Source organism: Stegostoma tigrinum, chromosome 2 (genome assembly GCF_030684315.1).
Source record: "Stegostoma tigrinum isolate sSteTig4 chromosome 2, sSteTig4.hap1, whole genome shotgun sequence".
Lineage (NCBI taxonomy): Eukaryota > Metazoa > Chordata > Chondrichthyes > Orectolobiformes > Stegostomatidae > Stegostoma > Stegostoma tigrinum.
Window position 1 is genome coordinate 159,671,373 of NC_081355.1, and position 14,331 is coordinate 159,685,703.

At 52.7% G+C, this 14,331-nt stretch overlaps 1 protein-coding gene across 8 annotated transcripts in view; it reads right to left on the reverse strand.

Annotated features, from left to right (window-relative positions):
- The window catches only part of oplah (5-oxoprolinase, ATP-hydrolysing), a 145,906-nt gene that overhangs the window by 91,145 nt on the left and 40,430 nt on the right, over positions 1-14,331 (reverse strand). For all 8 annotated transcript variants that reach the window (XM_059640718.1, XM_059640705.1, XM_059640724.1 and 5 more), the window contains 4 exons: positions 7,942-8,054; positions 7,459-7,629; positions 1,642-1,785; positions 558-696 (listed from right to left, as the gene is read on the reverse strand). In XM_059640718.1, coding sequence (XP_059496701.1) covers positions 558-696; positions 1,642-1,785; positions 7,459-7,629; positions 7,942-8,054 — 567 coding nt within the window. The remainder of the gene's footprint in view (positions 1-557; positions 697-1,641; positions 1,786-7,458; positions 7,630-7,941; positions 8,055-14,331) is intronic.

Genomic DNA, 14,331 nt, shown 5'->3' on the forward strand with positions numbered 1-14,331 from the left:
GTGATAAACTGGGGCCAGTGTTATTCAGTAACCAGTGGGTTCCACAACCATCACTGGGTCAGGAAAACAGACGCCAAGGCTCATGTGCTGGGAACACGGGTTTGAATCCCACCACAGTAACGGGCTGGAATGTGAACTTACTTAATAAAATTAGGAATTTAAAGATAGAGTCCCTCATGTCATTAATTGCCACAAAATCAAGGAAAACTACCATCTGTACATGGTACATATGCCTGGAGACCCACAGCAATGGGCGAGTCAGATGTTCAGAGGCTGTTGCTATGTAGGATTAATGATGTAAGATGAAAAAGTGCCTACTAGCCAACTGGACTTCAAACAGGCACTACATACTTAACTGTCCTCTGAAAGGGCCTGAGCAAGGCCTCAGTGCCAATTAAAGATTGGCACACATCCCATTAAAGAATAAAGAGAAAAAATCCTATATTACTCAGTGACTGGGTTAGTGAACAGGAACAGGGTTAGTCAGTGACTGAGTTAATGAACAGGGAACAGGATTAGTCAGTGTTAAAACTGTTACCCTTGACACTCCCACGTACAGTTTCAATGCGAGGCTCTCTTCCACTGCATTGCATTTTCTGTTCCTTTTTGAAAGCAGATTTGGCACAGCCACGCACGCGGATGTCATCCACTATGATCGGCCGGTCCGGTATTACAAAGCCAAACTCTTTCATGTACCTGGTAACACAGGAGGCAGTGTCAGCACGCTGGACCAAAAAATCTTAAATTAGGCCTTTCAGCCCCAATCAACTGACCTATCCATTCAATGAGATCCACTTTCCCGCCTTCTACCCAAACCACATTGACTCAAACAAGACCCCTCAGAATCTTTTGTTTCAATAAGCTCGTGTGTCATTCTCCCAAATTCAAACTCATCAGATGACCCCAGGTCCAGCGGCTTTTAACAATCATGAGCCCCCCAACCCACTGACACTGAGCCCCCGTCCCAAATCCAATGGCAACCCCCCATACTCTGCTTGAGTCAGACCCTCATACTCACTCAATGTATGTCCCTGCTATCCTGAAGGTTTAGGCTTTAACACCTTAAAGGGTCACAGAAGGCACAGTAAGAGATAGGAGCAGCAGTGGGCAGCTTGCCCCTTAGTCTTTCACGGTTGGTCACAAACACTATTACAACCATAGCCTCCCAGGATCAAAACGTTAAAAGGGTTACAGTCTCTTAGGACCCCCTTGGGGTAGATTATAGGGCTATTAGGATGGAGAATGATACAGAACCCAATCCCAGGTAAAAGAAATGTCAAAGAGAGGGCTTGCTTATGTAATAGTCACACAGAGCATACTAACTGTGGGGCAATAGCAATCTGGCTGGCTGGATGGGGTTGGGTCACAGCCTGAGATGACTCATGACATAGTAGGCTTGCTACTTTTGAGCCCAATGTTCATCCCAGAACATTCCTGAAACACAAGAGAGGTGAGCACTGGCCTGGTGTGTCCTTGATCTGGAATGTCAGGGTGTGAATGGGGGAAATTGCAGAGACAGAAACATTCTAACACAGACCCTTTAGTCGAGCTATGTAGAAACGAGACTCAATAAATCCCAAACCCCATGATTACCAGCCCGTAGCTGGGTTTAGAAACACGACAGTTGTCAAATTTTCTAACCTGCTGGTGAAGGCAGTGTGGAAGTCTCCATGGCGACAGGAATCAGAGCCGGGGCGTGGAGGGTGTGATCTGCCAGAACACATGAGGGCACAGTCGGTACGGTCATATCGCAAGTGAAGGAAAGCCTCCGTGTGAATCTGACACCTGAAAAACCATAGCAGAAACACGCCAATCAATCAAACAAATGATCATTTCCCCAAATATTCCTGGAATAATGGAGTAACAGGCAGGACGGCAAAGCGAAGGGACCCCAGGGTGTTCAACCCGATTCACTGTTATCATACAACTGAAAGATCACGTCGGAAAACAGGCCCACAGTGTCAAGGGTCACAGGATTCCCTCCCGTACATTCGTGAACTGGTGGATTTTTACATCAATCAGCAAGTTCCATGGATCTGTAATTGACAGACTTTATGTTCTCAACTTTTATCTCTAATACTGCAGCACTCCCTCAGCACTGACCCTCCGACAGTGCCCGCTCCCTCTGCACTGACCCTCCAGCAGTGCCCGCTCCCTCTGCACTGACCCTCCGGCAATGCCCACTCCCTCAGCACTGACCCTCCGACAGTGCCCGCTCCCTCTGCACTGACCCTCCAGCAGTGCCCACTCCCTCAGCACTGACCCTCCGACAGTGCCCGCTCCCTCTGCACTGACCCTCCAGCAGTGCCCGCTCCCTCTGCACTGACCCTCCGGCAATGCCCACTCCCTCAGCACTGACCCTCCGACAGTGCCCGCTCCCTCTGCACTGACCCTCCAGCAGTGCCCACTCCCTCAGCACTGACCCTCCGACAGTGCGGCGCTCCCTCAGCACTGACCCTCCGACAGTGCAGCACTCCCTCAGCACTGACCCTCCGACAGTGCAGGGCTCCCTCAACCCTGACCCTCCGACAGTGCGGAGCTCCCTCAACCCTGACCCTCCGACAGTGCCCGCTCTCTCAGCACTGACCCTCCGACTGTGCCCGCTCTCTCAGCACTGACCCTCCGACAGTGCCCGCTCCCTCAACCCTGACCCTCTGACAGTGTCCAGTCCCTCAGCACTGACCCTCCGACAGTGCCCACTCCCTCAACTCTGAGCCTCCGACAGTGCCCACTCCCTCAGCACTGACCCTCCGACAGTGCAGTGCTCCCTCAGCACTGACCCTCCGACAGTGCCCACTCCCTCAGCACTGACCCTCCGATAGTGTCCAGTCCCTCAGCACTGACCCTTCGACAGTGCCCACTCCCTCAGCACTGGCCCTCCGACCGTGCCTGCTCCATCAGCACTGACCCTCCGACAGTGCGGTGCTCCCTCAGCACTGACCCTCTGACAGAGCCCGCTCCCTCAGCACTGACCCTCCGATCGTGTCCATTCGCTCAGCACTGACCCTCCAACAGTGCACACTCCCTCAGCACTGACCCTCCGACAGTGCCCACTCGCTCAGCACTGACCCTCCGACAGTGCAGCGGTCACTCAGCATTGACCCTCCGACAGTGTCCACTCCCTCAGTACTGACCCTCCGACTGTGCCCACTCCCTCGGCACTGACCCTCCCACAGCACCGCGCTCTGTCAGTACTGACCCTCCGACAGTGCGGCGTTCTCTCAGCACTGGCCCTCTGACATGCCCACTCCCTCAGCACTGACCCTCCGACAGTGCAGCGCTCCCTCAGCACTGACCCTCCGACCGTGCCTGCAGAATCAGCACTGACCCTCCGACAGTGCGGCGCTCCCTCAGCACTGACCCTCCGACCGTGCCCGCTCTCTCAACACTGACCCTCCCACAGTGCCCACTTCCCTCAGTACTGACCCTCCAACAGTGCCCACTCCCTCAGCACTGACCCTCTGACAGTGTCCACTCCCTCAGCACTGACTCTCCGACAGTGCCCACACCCTCAGCACTGACCCTCCGACAGTGTCCAGTCCCTCAGCACTGACCCTCCGACCGTGCCTGCTCCATCAGCACTGACCCTCCGACAGTGTGGCGCTCCCTCAGCACTGACCCTCCGACAGTGCCCGCTCCCTCAGCACTGACCCTCCGACCGTGCCCGCTCTCTCAACACTGACCCTCCCACAGTGCCCACTCCCTCAGTACTGACCCTCCAACAGTGCCCACTCCCTCAGCACTGACCCTCTGACAGTGTCCACTCCCTCAGCACTGACTCTCCGACAGTGCCCACACCCTCAGCACTGACCCTCCGACAGTGTCCAGTCCCTCAGCACTGAGCCTCCGACAGTGCCCACTCCTTCAGCACTGACCCTCCGACAGTGCAGCGTTTCCATAGCACTGACCCTTCGACAGTGCGGGGCTCCCTCAGCACTGACCCTCCGACAGTGTAGCGCTCCCTCAGCACTGACCCTCCGACAGTGCGGAGCTCCCTCAACCCTGACCCTCCGACAGTGCCCGCTCTCTCAGCACTGACCCTCCGACTGTGCCCGCTCTCTCAGCACTGACCCTCCGACAGTGCCCGCTCCCTCAACCCTGACCCTCTGACAGTGTCCAGTCCCTCAGCACTGACCCTCCGACAGTGCCCACTCCCTCAACTCTGAGCCTCCGACAGTGCCCACTCCCTCAGCACTGACCCTCCGACAGTGCAGCGCTCCCTCAGCACTGACCCTCCGACAGTGCCCACTCCCTCAGCACTGACCCTCCGATAGTGTCCAGTCCCTCAGCACTGACCCTTCGACAGTGCCCACTCCCTCAGCACTGGCCCTCCGACCGTGCCTGCTCCATCAGCGCTGACCCTCCGACAGTGCGGTGCTCCCTCAGCACTGACCCTCTGACAGAGCCCGCTCCCTCAGCACTGACCCTCCGATCGTGTCCATTCGCTCAGCACTGACCCTCCAACAGTGCACACTCCCTCAGCACTGACCCTCCGACAGTGCCCACTCGCTCAGCACTGACCCTCCGACAGTGCAGCGGTCACTCAGCATTGACCCTCCGACAGTGTCCACTCCCTCAGTACTGACCCTCCGACTGTGCCCACTCCCTCGGCACTGACCCTCCCACAGCACCGCGCTCTGTCAGTACTGACCCTCCGACAGTGCGGCGTTCTCTCAGCACTGGCCCTCTGACATGCCCACTCCCTCAGCACTGACCCTCCGACAGTGCAGCGCTCCCTCAGCACTGACCCTCCGACCGTGCCTGCAGAATCAGCACTGACCCTCCGACAGTGCGGCGCTCCCTCAGCACTGACCCTCCGACAGTGTCCGCTCCCTCAGCACTGACCCTCCGACCGTGCCCGCTCTCTCAACACTGACCCTCCCACAGTGCCCACTCCCTCAGTACTGACCCTCCAACAGTGCCCACTCCCTCAGCACTGACCCTCTGACAGTGTCCACTCCCTCAGCACTGACTCTCCGACAGTGCCCACACCCTCAGCACTGACCCTCCGACAGTGTCCAGTCCCTCAGCACTGACCCTCCGACCGTGCCTGCTCCATCAGCACTGACCCTCCGACAGTGCGGCGCTCCCTCAGCACTGACCCTCCGACAGTGCCCGCTCCCTCAGCACTGACCCTCCGACCGTGCCCGCTCTCTCAACACTGACCCTCCCACAGTGCCCACTCCCTCAGTACTGACCCTCCAACAGTGCCCACTCCCTCAGCACTGACCCTCTGACAGTGTCCACTCCCTCAGCACTGACTCTCCGACAGTGCCCACACCCTCAGCACTGACCCTCCGACAGTGTCCAGTCCCTCAGCACTGAGCCTCCGACAGTGCCCACTCCTTCAGCACTGACCCTCCGACAGTGCAGCGTTTCCATAGCACTGACCCTTCGACAGTGCGGGGCTCCCTCAGCACTGACCCTCCGACAGTGTAGCGCTCCCTCAGCACTGACCCTCCGACAGTGCGGCACTCCCTCAGCACTGACCCTCCGACAGTGCAGCGCTCCATCAACACTGACCCTCCGACAGTGCGGCGCTCCCTCAGCACTGACCCTCCGACAGTGCAGCACTCCCTGAGCACTAACCCTTCGATAGTGTGGTGCTCCCTCAGCACTGACCCTCCAACAGTGCCCTCTCCCTCAGCACTGACCCTCCCACAGCACCGCGTTCCGTCAGTACTGACCCTCCGACAGTGCGGCATTCTCTCAGCAATGGCCCTCTGACATGCCCGCTCCCTCAGCACTGACCCTCCGACAGTGCAGCGCTCCCTCAGCACTGACCCTCCGACAGTGCCAGCTCCATCAGCACTGACCCTTCGACAGTGCGGCGCTCCCTCAGCACTGACCCTCCGACAGTGCCAGCTCCCTCAGCACTGACCCTCCGACTGTGCCCGCTCTCTCAACACTGACCCTCCAACAGTGCCCACTCCCTCAGTACTGACCCTCCGACAGTGCCCACTCCCTCAGCACTGACCCTCCGACAGTGCGGCGCTCTCTCAGCACTGACCCTCCGACAGTGCCCACTCCCTCAGCACTGACCCTCCGACAGGGCCCACTCCTTCAGTACTGACCCTCTGACAGTGCCCACTCCCTCAGCACTGACCCTCCAACAGTGCCCACTCCCTCAGCACTGACCCTCCAACAGTGCCCACTCCCTCAGCACTGACCCTCTGACAGTGCCATGCCGCCTCAGGACTGATTTGTGCCACTCAAGTGACGGACAGTGACTAATTGTTCCGTCTTGCTAGTCATGGGCATTACCATCACTAAATTCCCCACAATCAACGTCCTGGGGTTGTCGCTCTTCAGGAATTGAACTGGGATCAGGGATAACAGGAACTGCAGATGCTAGAGAATCCAAGATAATAAAGTGTGAAGCTGGATGAACACAGCAGGCCCAGCAGCATCTCAGGAGCACAAAAGCTGACATTTCGGGCCTCGGCCCTTCATCAGAAAAGGGGGAGGGGGAGAGGGTTCTGGAATAAATAGTGAGAAAGGGGGAGGCGGACCGGAGATGGAGAGAAAAGAAGATAGGTGGAGAGGACAGCGATAGAGGATCTATGTACAAAAACAGAAGTTGCTGGAAAAGCTGAGCAGGTCTTGCAGCCGCTGACGAAGTTCTAAGGAAGAGTCACTGGATGTTCACTCTGATTTCCCCTTCATAGATCCTGCCAGACCAGCTCAGCTTTTCCGGCAACTTCTGTTTTTGTTTCCGAATTGCAGCATCCGCAGTTTTTAACCGAGAACCCATCATTGGTAACTGGTCAGGTGGACCTAGGTCTTTACCTGAGTTAGAAGTTCTTCTTTTCAGAGTCATTAAGGGTTTTAATTCACACACAGCTGGTGAGAGAGATCACCTTTTATTCATTTACAGGATGAGGGCATCTCTGGCTAGGCTAGTATTTATTGCCGATCAATAACTGAGTTGAGAGTCAACCACATTGCTGTGGGTTTGGGGTCACATATAGGCCAGACCAGGTAAAGATGGCAGTTTCCTTCCCGAGAGAGAGGGAGAGGAGAGAGAGAGAGAGAGAGAGAGAGAGAGAGAGAGAGACAGAGAGAGAGAGAGAGAGAGGCAGAGAGAGAGACAGAGAGAGAGAGCAAGAGAGACAGAGAGTGAGAGAGACAGAGAGAGAGAGCAAGAGAGACTGGCTTTACTTAGGTCTGTGACAAACAGCAACTTAAAAATCTAAAGGCTGTTGACAGTCAGAAATTTAACGATGAATAAAATGAAAAATATTTTCACAGAATAGCCATGTCTACCATCTCCTCGGAATCCACCTGACTCCTGATCACTTGAATGCAACAATGATAAAAGAAGCATGGATTTGAATTGATACAACACCCTTGGGATAATAAAAATTGAGCAAAGTAAATGTGACACTGAACCACACAAGGTGATATCTTAATTGGGGTTTCGATTTGGCTGGTGGAACTCACATACTCGATACGTACCTGCGAAATCCCTGAGCACAGAGTGTAGCCACACACTGTTCCTCCAGTATGTCTATCCTCTCATCCAGGAAGGAATATGAGGCTGCTTCATACACTGCACTGCAAGGTTCCTGGGCTTCATGTACCACGTCCGCCAATGCCATTCCATAGGCTGACAGGATACTGCTATACCTGAGACAGAGAGAGACAGACAGTGAGGCCAGAAAGAGAAAGAAATAGACAGAGACAAACACAGACAGATAGGCAAGACAGGGACAGACCAGGTGGAGACAGTACGAAAGAGACAACAATAGAGAGAAAGGGAGTGATCGAAAGACAGACTGAGTGGGTCAAGGAGTCTCAGTGATTGATGGAAAAAGACAGAGAGAGTGGGATAGAGGAACAAGAAAGCTGGAGAGAATTACAGCAAACACACAGAGAATCTGTTCAATGTAGCACTGATAAGTGAGGAGGAAAGTGACATCTCAGTAAACCTGCACCTACTTGTGGATGAAGACGGTTTTCATGCCCAAGGACCGGGCAATAGCACAGGCATGCTGGCCCCCAGCCCCTCCGAAGCATGCCAACACATGGCGCAAGGTATCGTGACCTTTGGCCTGTCATGGGGTGTGGAGGAAGCAAATGGTTTTACATCAGTGAATGTAACAAATTGATGAAATGGAGGAGGGTAGGCCCCTCCTGATGCCAGAACAATGATGGGCTCTACCTCAGAGGAGAATACACAGTCCTCACTCCATCCATCTCAGACCCTTCTGCCTACTTTTCCACTCCCGCGTCTTTAGCCTGCCCTCCCTGACTTCTCTTGCTCTCTATCTGTGGCCCCCTTCTCCTAGTTTTCTTTATCCTGTCTCCCTGTCTCCTTCCTTTAGTTTGCCCTCCCTGACTCCTCTGTACCCTGTTCTGTTTGATCTCCCCTGATGTCTCTCTCTCGACCCACTTACTCCACCAGCCCTATCCACCTTCCTTCTTTCCCCTGACATCTTCTCTGTACCCTCCCAGTCTTTACCGATCCCTCTGCCTCTGTATTTCTCCTTTCTGTCTGTGACTCCCTTCCTGATCTCCTGCCCCTCCTCTCCGACTCCTTTCCTCTCCTGGTTCCCTCTCTCTGACTCATCATCCCCTTTCTCTTTCTCTCCTTCTCTCTCTGTCCCCCCACCCCTCTGTCTATCCTCCACCTTGTCAACCTCTCTTTACCCCTACACACCCCTCTCTGGCTCCTTTCCCGCATCCTCCACTTCTCTTCCAAAACTTCCTGTCATCCCTACCAGCAAAGGCTGGGCAGTGAGTACCTCCAATAAGAGAGAATCTAACCCCCTTGATCTTCATTAATATTACACTGACATTCAACGGTGTTACCGTCACTGAATCCCCCACTATCAACATCTTCGAGTGGCTCAGAAACTGGACTCACCACATTAACACAGTGGCTACAACAGCAAATGAGAGGTTAGGAGTAACTGCGGTGAGTAACTCACCTCCTGACTCCCCATAGCCTGTTCCACCATCTACAAGGCACAAGGCAGGAGTGTGATGGGATACTCCCCACTTGCCTGGATGGGTGCAGCCCCAACAACACTCAAGAAGCTTGATACCATCCAGGACAAAGCAGCCGCTTGATTTGGCACCACATCCACAAACATCCCAGTCCCTGCACCACCGACACTCAGTCGCAGCAGTGTGTACTATCTACAAGATGCACTGCAGAAATTCACCAAAGATCCTCAGACAGCACCTTCCAAACCCATAACCAGTTCCATCTAGCAGGACAAGAGCAGCTGATACACAGGAACACCAGCCCCTGCAAGTTCCCCTCCGAGGTCCTCACCATCCTGATTTGGAAATATATCATCGTTCCTTCGTTGTCACTGAGTCAATATTCTAGAATTCCCTCCCTCAGGGCATTGTGGGTCACCCCACAGCAAGAGGCCTGCAGCGGTTCAAGAAGGCAGCTCCCCACCTTCTCGAGGGCAACGAGGGATGGGGCAATAAATTCTGGGCTCACATCCCACGAGTGAATGAATAAGACAGCCTTAGCAGCTTGTTATATGGGGCAGGACGAGCCTTGGTTTACTGTTAGGAGGGTTGTAGGACGAATTACCAGGGGCATGCAGTAGGGTGCAGGTCTCTGGCACAGAGTCTGTCCCTCTTGCACAGGAGGGAAGGGGGGATAGGAAGAGAGTGATAGTCATTGAGGACTCAATAGTTAGAGGAACTGATAGAAGGTTTGCCAGGAACAAAAGAGACTCACGGTTGGTGTGTTGCCTCCCAGGTGCCAGGGTCCGTGATATCTTGGATCGTGTCTTTGGGGTCCTGAAGGGAGAGGGTGACCAGCCCCAAGTCGTGGTCTACATAGGCACCAACGACATAGGTAGAAAGATGGATAGGGATGTCAGGCAGGATTTCAGGGAGCTAGGGTGGAAGCCGAGAGCTAGAATAAACAGAGTGGTCATCTCTGGTTTGTCACCCGTACCACGTGATAGCGAGGCAAAGAACAGGGAGAGATTTCAGCTGAACACGTGGCTGCAGGGATGGTGCAGGAGGGAGGGCTTCAGGTACATGGACAATTGGGGCTCATTCTGGGGAAGGTGGGACCTCTACAAACAGGACGGTCTCCACTTGAACCAGAGGGGCACGAATATCCTGGGTGGGAAATTTGCTAGTGCCATTCGAGTGGATTTAAACTAGCTCAGAAGGGGGATGGGAAACTGAGGTGTAGTCCTAGTACACAGGAGGATGAGCGTAGGGAGGACATGGTCAGGACCTCACTGTCACAGGAGTGTTCTGGCTGACAGCAAGCTGAGTTGAAGTGTGTCTACTTCAATGCCAGGAGCGTCCGGAATAAGGTGGGTGAACTTGCAGCATGGGTTAGTACCTGGGACTTCGATGTTGTGGCCATTTCGGAGACATGGATAGAGCAGGGACAGGAATAGATGTTGCAGGTTCCGGGATTTAGATGTTTCAGTGAGAACAGGTAAGGTGGTAAAAGAGGGGGAGGTGTGGCTTTGTTAGTCAAGGACAGTATAACGGTGGCTGAAAGAACTTTTGATGAGGACTCGTCTACTGAGGTGTTATGGGCTGAGGTCAGAAACAGGAGAGGAGAGGTCACTGCTGGGAGTTTTTTATAGGCCTCCACAAAGTTCCAAGGATGTGGAGGAGAGGATTGGCAAAACGATTCTGGGCAGGATTGAAAAGAACAAGGTGGTCATTATGGGAGACTTTAACTTCTCCAACATTGACTGGAAATGCTATAACTCTAGTACGTCGGATCAGTTTTTGTCCAACGTGTGCAGGAGGGTTTCCTGACACAGTATGCCGAAGGGCCGACAAGAGGGGAGGCCACACTGGATCTGGTACTTGGTAATGAACCAGGCCAGGTGTTTGATTTAGTGGTAGGTGAGCACTTTGGAGAGAGTGACCATAATTCGGTTATGTTTAGTTTAGCGATGGAAAGGGACAGGAACATGTCAGAGGGCAAGAGTTATAGATGGGGGAAGGGCAATCATAATGCAATTAGGCAAGGCTTAGGTGGCATAGAATGGGTTAGCAAAATGCAGGGGCTGGGGACAATCGAAATGTGGAGCTGGTTTAAGGAACAGATATTGCGTGTCCTTGATAGGCATGTCCCTGTCAGGCAGGGAGGAAGTGATAAGGTAAGGGAACCGTGGTTTACTAAAGAAATTGTATCTCTTGTTAAGCGGAAGAGGGAGGCTTATGTGACAACGAGACGAGATGGTTCAGATGAGGCGATGGAGAGTTACAGATTAGCTAGGAAGGATTTAAAGAGAGAGTTAAGAAGAGTAAGGAGGGGACATGAGCAGTCATTAGCAGGTAGAATAAAGGAGAACCCTAAAGCTTTCTATAGGTATGTGAGGAATAGGAGGATGACTAGGGTAGGAATAGGGCCAGTCAAAGACAGAAGTGGGAAGTTGTGTGTGGACCCTGTGGAGATTGGAGAGGTGCTAAACTAATATTTCCCATCTGTTTTCACTCAGGAAAAAGAGAATATTGTAGAGGAGACAACTGAGTTACGGGCTAGGATTAAGGTTAGTAAGGAGGAGGTGTTATCAATTCTAGAAGGCGTGAAGGTAGATAAATCCCCTGGGCCATATGGGATTTTTCCGAGGATTGTCTGGGAAGCTAGGGAGGAGGTAGCGGAGCCTTTGGCCTTGATCTTTGAGTCCTCATTGTCTACAGGTTTAGTACCAGAGGACTGGAGGATTGCAAATGTTGTGCCCGTGTTCAAGAAGGGCAGTAGGGATGACCCAAGTAATTACAGACCAGTGAGCCTTACGTCTGTTGTAGGAAACGTTCTGGAGAGGATTATAAGAGATAGGATTTATAATCATCTAGTAAGCAACAATTTGATTGGAGATAGTTGACATGGATTTGTCAAGGGCAGGTCATGTCTCACAAACCTCACTGAGTTTTTTGAGAAGGTGACCAAGCATGTGGATGAGGGAAGGGCAGTTGACGTGGTGTACATGGACTTCAGTAAAGCCTTTGATCAGGTTCCACATGGTAGGCTATTGGGGAAAATGCGGAGGCATGGGATTGAGGGAGATTTAGCAGTTTGGATTAGAAACTGGCTTTCTGTAAGAAAGTAATGAGTGGTGGTTGATGGAAAATACTCAGCCTGGAGTCAGGTCACTAATGGTGTGCCTCAAGGATCTGTTTTGGGACCACTGCTGTTTGTCATTTTTATAAATGACTTGGACGTAGGCATTTGTGGATGGGTTAGTAAGTTTGCAGATGACACTAAAGTCGGTCGAGTGGTGGACAGTGTGGAAGAATGTTGCAGGTTGCAGGGAAACTTGGATAAACTGCAGAATTGTGTCAAAAGGTGGAAAATGGAGTTTAATACGGATAAATGTGAGGTGATTCACTTTGGGAAGAATAATAGGAAGGTAGAATACTGGGTCAATGGAAAGATTTTTGGTGGTGTGGATGTGCAGCGGGATCTTGGTGTCCATGTACATAGATCCCGGAAAGTTGCCACCCAGGTTGATAGTGCTGTTAAGAAGGCTTACGGTGTGTTAGGTTTTACTGGTAGAGGGATCGAGTTCCGGAGCCATGATGTCATGCCGCAACTGTACAAAATGCTAGTGCAGCCTCATTTGGAATATTGCATGCAGTTCTGGTCGCCCCATTACAGGAAGGATATGGAAGCATTGGAAAAGGTGCAGAGAAGATTTACCAGGATGTTGCCTGGTCTGGAGCGCAGGCCCTATGAAGAAAGGCTGAGGGACTTGGGTCTGTTCTCATTGGAGAGAAGGAGGCTAAGAGGGGATTTAATAGAGACATACAAGATGATCAGAGGATTAGATAGGGTGGACAGTGAGAGTCTTTTTCCTAGGATGATGACTTCAACTTGTACGAGGGGCATAGCTGCAAATTGAGGGGTGATAGATTTAAGACAGATGTCAGAGGCAGGTTTTTTACTCAGAGAGTGGTAAGGGCGTGGAACACCCTGCCTGCCAATGTAGTTAACTCAGCCACATCAGTGGCGTTTAAACAGTCCTTAGATAAGCATATGGATGATGATGGGATAGTGTAGGGGGATGGGCTTAGATTAGTTCACAGGTCGGCGCAACATCGAGGGCCGAAGGGCCTGTTCTGTGCTGTATTGTTCTACGTTCTATGTTGTCTATCTACCTTAGATAACAGGAGCCTGGAAGAACACAGCAAGCCAAGCAGCATCTGAAGGAGAGGAGAAGTCAATGTTTTGGGTATTACCCTTCTTCAGGGCTGAACGTGGTGGTAGGGGAAGCTGCACATAAATGCGGGGGGGGGGGGTCAAGCACAGAGGTGGAGCGGACGTGATATGGGGACACTGGTGGTAGATATGAGCTGGTTGGTCGAAGGGAACCTGGTTGGTGGCTGGAAGGGTGGGTGAGAAGGTGGTCAGAAAGTGGAATGGAAGGGAGGAGGTGGGGGCTGGAAGGGGAGCCAGGGAAGTGTGAAAAGGTTATTTGAAATTGGAGAATTCAATGTTGAGTCCTCCGGGCTGTGGGGTGCCCAGGTGGGAGATAAAGTGCTTTCTTTAAATTTGCGTTCTGAATCGCTGCGACACTGGAGGGGGCTGAGGACAGATGTGTCAGAGGGGGAGTGGGGGCAGGAAGTTGAAATGACTGTAATGGGCCAGGTGGAGATGTTTGGCGAAACGGTTACCTAGTCTACATTTAGTTTCACTGATGTACAGAAGCCCACATCGGGAGCACCAGATGCAGTAGACCAAGTTTGAGGAGATGCAGGTGTATGTCTCACCTGGAAGGGCTGTTCAGGGTCCTGGATGGAGGTGAGGGGGGCAGTGTGTAGGTGGTGTTATATCTTTTACAGTTACAGGGGAAGTTACCGGGCAGGTTGGAGTGGTTGGTGGGGAATGTGCGTGAACTAAGGAGTGGCGAAGGGAATGGTCCGTGCGGAAGACAGAGAGGGATGGGGAGTAGAAGATGTTCCCGTCTATCTACCTAACTGGTTGGGATGGTGGAACAGGAGGGTTGGTAAGGGGGAATTCTGCACCATACCCTATCTCTAGGGGAGAGACCTGTACCTGTAACCCCGTTCCTCCATTCTTTTTGAAAGGATAAGGATACAGCATGTACCTCCAACTGCCTTTATGAAGGCAGGAATAAGTCACTTTCTTGAAACTCAGCAGTCCCTCTGATGGAGAGTTCCAGGTCCAGTAACTGGGCCTTTACCTGACTTGGAGCTGGTAATAGCAACAGATCACAAGTTTGTATCTGGCACGTGAAGCTGTTCAATTGAGATAAACGGGCCCGGATTCTGAGAGGTGTAGAGACCGTATCTTTTTCAACTTCTCCACCTTTCAGGGCTGAGATCAGAGATGTGAAAGAAATGTTTTGCAACCTGTAG